The sequence below is a fragment of the Oxyura jamaicensis genome, chromosome 9 (genome assembly GCF_011077185.1).
Source record: "Oxyura jamaicensis isolate SHBP4307 breed ruddy duck chromosome 9, BPBGC_Ojam_1.0, whole genome shotgun sequence".
NCBI classification, from domain to species: domain Eukaryota; kingdom Metazoa; phylum Chordata; class Aves; order Anseriformes; family Anatidae; genus Oxyura; species Oxyura jamaicensis.
Window position 1 is genome coordinate 11,905,505 of NC_048901.1, and position 8,840 is coordinate 11,914,344.

At 39.3% G+C, this 8,840-nt stretch overlaps 1 protein-coding gene across 1 annotated transcript in view; it reads right to left on the reverse strand.

Moving 5' to 3' along the window:
• ARHGEF4 (Rho guanine nucleotide exchange factor 4) overlaps positions 1-8,840 on the reverse strand; it is a 199,582-nt gene that overhangs the window by 34,587 nt on the left and 156,155 nt on the right. The window contains 1 exon segment of the mRNA XM_035334173.1: positions 6,562-6,701. Coding sequence (XP_035190064.1) covers positions 6,562-6,701 — 140 coding nt within the window.

Genomic DNA, 8,840 nt, shown 5'->3' on the forward strand with positions numbered 1-8,840 from the left:
CCCCGTTGATTGTTCTTTTTTGATATAAATATTATCCTTCATGTGTGGTTTTTTTTAAGTCAGGCTCGTCATATAAACCCCCCCCCCCCCCCCCCCCCCCCATCTTTCTAGGTTGCTTTTCTCTACAACTGCACCTGCCCCTCAAACCAAAACCTCCAGAGAACCTGCACTTGACATCCAGCAGCTGTAAAGCAGCACAGCCCTACTACTGTCCACTAGGCCCTGATTACTCTCTCTGTGCATGTGTGAGCCACATGGACGTGTGCCAGTCAGTCCCACGCTGCTGGAGACAGAGGCCATTATGTTTGCCTGCCTCTGGAACGTGCGTGTTCGAGTGTGGGAGTAGTGGGGTTAGCACACATGACATTGCCTCATTTTGCTGCAAGGAGCAGGCGTAGGACTGACCTGCACAGGCTCTGCCAGGACACGATGAGGGCACCGAACAAGGGCTGGTACCTGGTGCCCCAGAGGGATGGGGAGTTTTTTCATGAACCTCAGGAAAAGTGGGGTTGGTGCTTCAGGAACTTGGTTCTCATTGACTTTTCTTCCCTCAACAGCTCCCACAGTTTTGCTGCTGTTATCAAAGCAGTAAAATAAAGCTTGCAAAGAATATGCCAATGCCTTCACTGCATTAATGCATGGCTGAACTTGCTGCTAAATCTGTCCCCTACTCAGTGAGGATAGGACAAGTCACAGAACAGGGCTGAAGCTGAAGGAAAACATCTTTTGAGGGATTAACAGTGCTCTCTGAAGGGCCGGAGGAGTCAGGAAGGACTTTAACACAGTTCAAATGTGTTCTGTAGATTATGGGAAAAAAATAAAGGGTTGCAGAGATGAGCTGCTCTAAGTCAGGATTTGGAGAGGGAAGAACAAAAATAAATTTTCTAACGTCAAAGCCATGCTGAGAGGAACCTGAGGAACAAGTGTGTTATAAAACCAGTTTCTTGCAGATACACTCACTCCTCTCTGCAGAAGCTTAAACCTGGAATAACCTCTCCACTAAGCTTTACCCAGCATTCCTGCTCTGTCACATTCCTCCTTTATCCCCTTCTCTCAGCAAATCTTTGTACTCTGATATCCACTTTGTTATTGTGCTGTTATCCATTGCAGGTGTTTCTTGAACCAGCTGAGTGTTAGACAACTGAGGGGTAGACAACCCAAACTATTTTTAAAATATAGACATTGGCAGAAAGAATTGGAAGTACAAGATTTTACAAAAGAGACTTTGCACACCATCATGCTACAAATTCAAGCAGTAATAAACCACAATTTAATTTATGCTCCGTCTTTGAGGTCAAATCTTAAAAGGGATGCAAATATTACCTTGCTTCTAACACACAGCCTGCCACAGAACGGCAGTGGAGAGTTAGGTACCAAACCAAGGGCCTCTGAAAGCCAAAGAGGGAGCTCCCAAGGACAGCTAGTGAGACACCAGGGACAGAGCAAGTTTCCTACGCTGTATTAGACAGGGCAGGTTTCAAAGCAAGGCTCCCACTTTACATGTGAATGGTGAAATTGCTCATCTTCACCTGCCCACAGGTTTACCATCGGCTGTCCTTGCACAGGGCCTGACTGATCAGGTCCTGCAGGCAACACTGGTTGAAGGATGGCAGATTAGAAGGCCTGCAATTAAGCACAAGTGAAAGCTCTGAGCAGGCAGGGACCACCAGGACCTCAGACAGTTAGTGCTGCCTGTCACACTATCTCAACTGCAGCAGAGCAAGGATTGGAAAAAATCTCAGTGGCGCCAAGGTAGATGGCCCTCGTGCTAGGAGTGGCAGGGAGGAAGCCAAGGCTTTCCACAGATGTAACCTTTAGCCCCACGGGACGCTATGCAACTGGGATGCATTAAAAGAGCTCTTTGTAATGGGATGCTAAAGCGCTGGAAGTTGGTTGGAGCCTTCACCATAAGAAGGAAACATGTCTTCTTATTAACATCAGCAATCATGCTATATGGGTGATCAGGCAGAGTTCTAGGAATCCAAGAATACACCAAATATAATACAGGCAGACTTGGAGATGATTTGGCACAAGTAACTTCAGGAGTTAAAACGTTAGATCATTTCTTCTCCAAAGGGAAAACTGTTTGTGGAGCCAGGCCTGTCCCTCCACCCCAGTAACTATGCACACTTCTATTGCCAGCAAACAACAGACATTACTGGGAGCCCCCTCGTACTCACAGCTATCATTAACAAGTGTTAACAGAAGCTGTTAGTCTTTGCAATTTAACAGCTGGCAGGACAGACATAAGAACACCAAAGCCATCATACTGCCTCCAGTTATTTCCAGTTGTCAACCTTGGTTGCAGAAATATGCAAGACACAGGAACAGGAGTTAAAGCCTCAGAAGAAAAAAAGGAGGTGGGGATTTATTAACTGGTTTCTGTTTGCCCTAGTATCAGTTGGGAGAGCAATATACTCACATTACGATATAAAAGTTATAATAAATCATCTCTCCCAGATTACACTGGAATGTTATGTATTCCTTCCATATGATCAGTAATTCTGTCTGGAAATCTGTTATGACCAAAAGGAAAGAAAAAAGGGATGACAAGACTTTGCTGCTATATTTTATTTTTTTTCTGTCTTGCAATTTGTCCTTTTATGGTGCACAAGAAGTTTTAATTAATTGGAATGTAGATAAAATAACATCAAAAATGCCATGAACGCTGTTAATCATGTTTGAAAAAGTTGAAATATTTTGTTCTGATTTCATCTGCATTAACATTTGTTTAAAGTTTTTAAAAATTATTTATTTATTTAAAGTGGATTCTCTTACAGCTTACATGTCTTACTTGTTTATAGTTGGATGTGCCTGGATGAGCACTGGGTGATACTAGAAGAACAAATTCCCAGTGAGTGATCAGAGTTCAGCATAAAAATAATGCTTTAGAGACTCAGCCACAGTTGTACACTGCTCAGTAACACAAGAAAGTTAGGACTGTTATGATTATCCGTTGCCTTTGGTAAATGGTAGACGTATTGTTTACAACACTTCCTGAACATCTTTCTGTATGAATTACGTTGTTAAATCAGAAACATATATGACAAATTAGCTTAATTACAACCTGTCAATAAGCACTGGTAAAACACAAACATCTGTAACACATTACAATACTCTCATTTTAAAACATAAGGCAATGGAACTGTTGAATTCAGTGAATCCCTGCATTTCCTCAGGAACAAGACTTCACATACCAAATTCCAAGCTTATCAAATGTAGAGCCATAATAGATAAGATTAACATAGGGAGAGTCATGCTACTCTTTTCCAAACATTTACTGCTTTGCTTTCATAAGATGGGGACAATACCAGTCATCTAGGGCTCTAAGAGGCTAAACATTCCACCCACGTTGAATTGCAATAGCATTTTTCCCAAATTAGAGAGCCATGAGGAACCCTTCATACAGCAGTAGGGCAGAACAAGCACTGTGTACATATCAGAAACCTTCAAGCAAACACACCTAACTTACTTGCACAGGCCTCCATAAGCAGCAGTTTTCCTCATTATCACAATCCTCGCCCAAGAGCTCGGCAGGCAGGCTTTTATATACTTAATTAATTAATCAATTTATTGACTTCAGTCTACACGTACCATGTTTCACGCAGCTTGAAGTTATGTCTGTCCTATACATAGTACATACATAGTATTTCCGTACGGGAAGGACGAAGCCACAATACATTTGGGAGCATACATTTTCTCTTGCCATGTTTTACCAAATTGTACTGTGGAAGCAAAATAATGCAAGGATAGGGTCTTAACCTAGAACAACCACAAAGTAAATGCCACCAAAATCAACCTAAACACAAAAGTCTCTTTTCACAAACATCAGGACTGCATTTGAATGAATGTCAAACAGATGCCCCCAGAAATTTACTTCCCCTGCCTTTTTTCATCCTAAACCCTTATTACTACTTTTTGACTGATTTTTCTTGGCTCTTACACACGCTCCTGCTGATCTTCTTAGGTGGGCACAACCTTCCCAGCTTTCTTTTATCCCTCTAGTCTTCCTGCCAATAAATTATTCTACTTTTATGAAAGGTTTATTTTTTTTATATATTATTTTTTTTCCCCCATAACCATTTTCTTCGGATCCAAAATGAGCTAAAGCTCAGTGGTTACTTTTTTCTTCTTCTTCAATGAAACATTTGGACTGCCAAATGCCTTAAAAATGTATTTCAGACTTCTCTGTTTATTTGAAAGCTGCTTCTTCCAAGAAGACTAAGAATAATACAGTTACCATAGTTTCCTTATCCATGACCAATAAAATGCAGTTTGGAATAAAATAAAGCAAGGAAAAGACTACACAGAAGATTCACTAAACAACTGAATGTTGACAGCTTCACATTGGATCACTCCTAGCATTACTACTGAAAAATATTCAGGACTAATCAATCCCCAGATTGTGGACCCGTAATGAAGCTGAAGGCTTATGCCTTTCTGATTACCAGCTATATGAGATATTTCAGTTCCAACAGTTAAGATGTCTCCTCATGTAAAATCTGTACCTCACAGATTTAGTATCTCACCCCAGCAAGATTTCGTATGTCTCCGTATTCTTTTGTTCCAGGAAGCGATTGTGTAGGAAGCACTTTACTAATGCTCAGTGAAGGTAAAAGAGAGATTAATTACCCATAGAAACCCACTGGCAAAGTAAATAACATCCTGCCTGTTCTTACAGTTTTGCTGGCCCCTGAACAGGCAAGTTTCTAGGAAAAATGCCAGAAATAAGCTTTTCTCTTCCAGTCAACTGGCCAACAAAACCTACATATGCTTCAAAGACTATACAAATTATACCAGCCTTGGACACATCCATTTGCTTTCCTGATCAGAAGTTATATGATGGAACTTTACTCAAAGTGATTTGATTTTTTTTTAAGAAAAGAAAAGCAATTGGGGTAAAAAAATTCACTCAAGAACAGTGAATGATGAAATAGAAAAACATGTATGATGGATATTAACACCCACTGCCAAGTTGTTGTTTTTTTTCCTGATTTTAAAGAGCTGGGACGATTTCCTTTAAATATATATATATATATATTTATAAAAAGGAAGATAATATATAACTATTAAATAATGAAACAAAAAGTCCAGTGTTTTTTCTGTTTGATAAGCCACAATAATAAGAACTGTCAAGTCAAGCACCTGAATGGGAGGAAGGCAGAATTCTCCTCCCATGTTCTCAGCGCACACTATGGGATTGACTTGTATGGTGCCTGGGCCTCTCACAAGAGCACACCAGGTAAATGTGAAAGAATGCAACTTAGCACCTGCAATACAGTCCCTTTTAGTGCAAAACACTGTGAACAGGAAATGAAGAAAAAATTACTTAAGCTAAACCTCCTGTGTCGCATCTCATGGTTAGCTATTTTGGTGTTCCATTGTTTGCTGGCCAGTAACAAGAGCTGAAACAGCTGAGGTTAAATCAAAAGCTCTGACCATGGTTTGATAACCCCTTCGTGTAAACAATAGGGAAAGAAAATACAGCAAATCTCTTCCTTACCCTGAACAACCAACACTATTAGTCATGAATTCTGAGTACAAGAGGCAGGAAAATTGCTCAAAGAACATTTGAAGTTGTTGTTTTTAAGGGAAGACTGTTATCCTCACCATGCAGTTTACTTATAGCTTTTACAGACCCCAAAAGCACCATCACTGTTTATCTGACATAGAGGCATAGAGCCTCAGTCAACATAATTTCAGTTATAGATTAACCACAGGAAAATATATGCATCTTTTATCCTTGCCTTCTCATCTTGTGAAGGTATCAGAGTATAGGGAATATTACGGAATATAGAAAGGCGTCTGTACATGAGTGTAAGAGATCACTCATATGGTGAACATGCTTCACTCCTCCAATGGAAAAGCTAATCAGTTCATGCCACTGAAAAAGCAATGTGTGTAACAGGACACCGGTTCTAATGCATTAGACAAAGCCATTATATTTTTACAGAAATATCTTAAATCCTATTCATTTCTCATATTGAGAAGTTGTTTTTTAAATTGCTTATCTCAAGTTAATCAGTGCCAGAACTATAAAACAAAATAGCTAAAAGCACTGAGTTAAAATGTATGTCTTTCACATCCCCAGAGTTAACCTAACATGAAGGAGCAGTGAAGACCAAGCCTACATTAAACTTTGTACCCTTCTCACCTACTAAGAGGTGCATAGGCTGTTTTTTTGTTGTTGTTTTATTTTAAATAAACATCACCCTTATGCCTTCAATATACTATATTTCAAGTTTTTTTGCCAGTCTTGACCCGGTTGCTCATTAATGGTTTTAAGCTTCCTGTCCAAAACCATGCAAAAGCAGAGTTAACTGTGGCTCTGCATCCCGTTACATCCTTGTTCTCAACTCCTAGGGAGGGCTTCATGGAAAGCTCAGACACTGTCATTACTCAGTTACAAGTGGTACCCTCAGTAAGTGACATCTGAAGCCACACCTATCCTCTCTGCCATTATCAATTTGGTCCCAGACCTCTCTTATAGTTCAAAGCAAGAATTGACATATTTCCTCACCCTGCCTGCCAAAAAAACAGCCAGCGCTACATGAGTGATACCTCGTTGATGGCAAGCTGCTCTCCGCCTCCCCCAGCATGGCCATAGCGGTGGTTGGAGCTCCGGAAGTCCTCGTACAGGTCCTCCTCACTTCCCACATCATCTGTCAGAGCTGTCTTATCCAGTGCCCCATCAGCAATCACTGCAACAAGAAAAAGAACAAATCGGTATAGACTACAAGATCATCAGAAGGGTTGCATCACTTATATGAGCTCGGTGGGAGTTAGTGGTGTGATAGTAGTACAGAGAACAAAAAGACAAGGAAGCTATATATGCACAAGGCAGAGAACACAAACACAATCTTAACATCGCTATGTTGACAGAAAAAATGACAAGGCAACAGCTTCATGTCTGCCAAACCAAATGCTGAGAATTATAATATATCAAAATCCTATTAGACCAAGGGAATTCTCAGCCATTCACCTTCCTCTTTTTCCACCCACTCCATCTGAGAACCTTTTTTGTTGCCTAGAAGGGTGTTTGCTACACAAGTATCCATTATTTCCACAGGAGGGCCATTCTGCTCAGGATCAAACTGAATAAGTTGCAGATAATTGAAGTTCAGCAGTCTGCAGTGTGAATATACACTGAAGTCTTAAGACATAAGCATAACCCTAAGAAATAAATAAATAAATAAAAGGCATTTATACTTGCTATACATAGAAGAAAATGGCTGTTCCTCTCTTTCATAGGCAGGAACCTTTTTCTAAGGTCTCCTCAAGGCATTAGCAAATATACTTCACTGGCAAGTTGGTGACTTATTAATAATCCCCTATCTGTCTAGGCTAATTCTCAAAATTTGTGAAAATCTGAATTCTCAAAATCTGTGAAAAATGCCAATGATTACAGAAGATGCTTGCTGACATATTCATCTGGATTAGCAACTGCTAGAAAAACAGTTTCCATGACAAAGAGGTGGGCTTCACAGAAGATTTCTATGCATGAAATAAGTAGCTAAGACAAAGACATCAAAATGATTCAGGGAACAACAGCTGATGTCATTAATTTTAGCTTAATGGACTCAACATGGCTGTACTACTGAGACTGAATGAAGTGAAAATACAGATATTGGTATCATTACTCATGGTGACATTCTCACTGTCAGAAGTTATACATGAATTCTGAGTACCAAAATTTTTGTAGAGCAGGTGAAATAACTTTTAGCTTGACCTCATACAACTTGATAGGAAAAGCATGGGTCAAAGTGGTTGTTTCCTCATTTCATTCCATAATGAAAGTGCATGCTATGAGCCTAATTATGACAAGAGGGGGAAAATAAAAGTGACCAAAGTTTCATTAGGTTATTACCTGAAAGCAAAGCTTCCCAGTAATACAAAATAAATTGCCACAGAGGTTACAGCAAGACCTACAAACATGGTACTCATCAATGGTTTCATTACACATGATGGTTTTTTAAGGCTGCATCAAGAATATGTCCAATAACAAGGAGAGGTGTAAATTCACTGTAGCATCAATCAGTTCAGTACAGTTATTTAACATCAAAATGACTGATTTATGAGCTACTTGATTACCCCCTTCCAACTAAATACCAACTTCCAACTAAATTTGTTTATGCTCTGAATTCAATAAATACACAAATACATATTCATCATCTAAACCTGGGATCCCATTCAATTTTGATAGAAGTTCAGGACATGGAGGTGAACATGAACTTAGGATCAGAGCAGAATTTTCTGTGGAAGTGTAACTCTCCAACCATTCAATATTAAGTGACATTTGACCAAAAAGAAAATAAATAAATCAAGTATTCTCCTAGCTTTGCTTTGACACATCATTTTACTACACAGAAGTTTTCTACTGAATACATGCTGCTGGTATACACAGCATAAAAGCAGTCTGGGGCAGAGTCCATTGCATGTAAGACTCAAAAACCAACTGGTATGCCACAGATATCACTTTATGCAGAGTTACCATAGTTTGCAGTTTTATTTATTATTTTTTTTTTTAAAGTACATTGAAGTGTCAATTTTTGCTCATACATAGCTTGGAAAATATTTGTCTAATAGTAATGAACAACTTTCAGTGCCTTTGTACAGTAACAAAAACAATTTAGAAATGTTTTTCAATAACATTTTTTTTAAGGAGAGAGTTAGCAGTCACTCAATTCAAACCTTCTTTGCATTTGTCTGCTCTCATTCTTTTCCCTTATTTCATGCATGGCCTTATTGCTTTTGCATCTTCTGCTATTTTTCACTGCTAAGAGTAATTTTCAGTTTGAAAGATGCTCCCTGACATCTTTAAAGCTTTTGTGTGTGTCGTT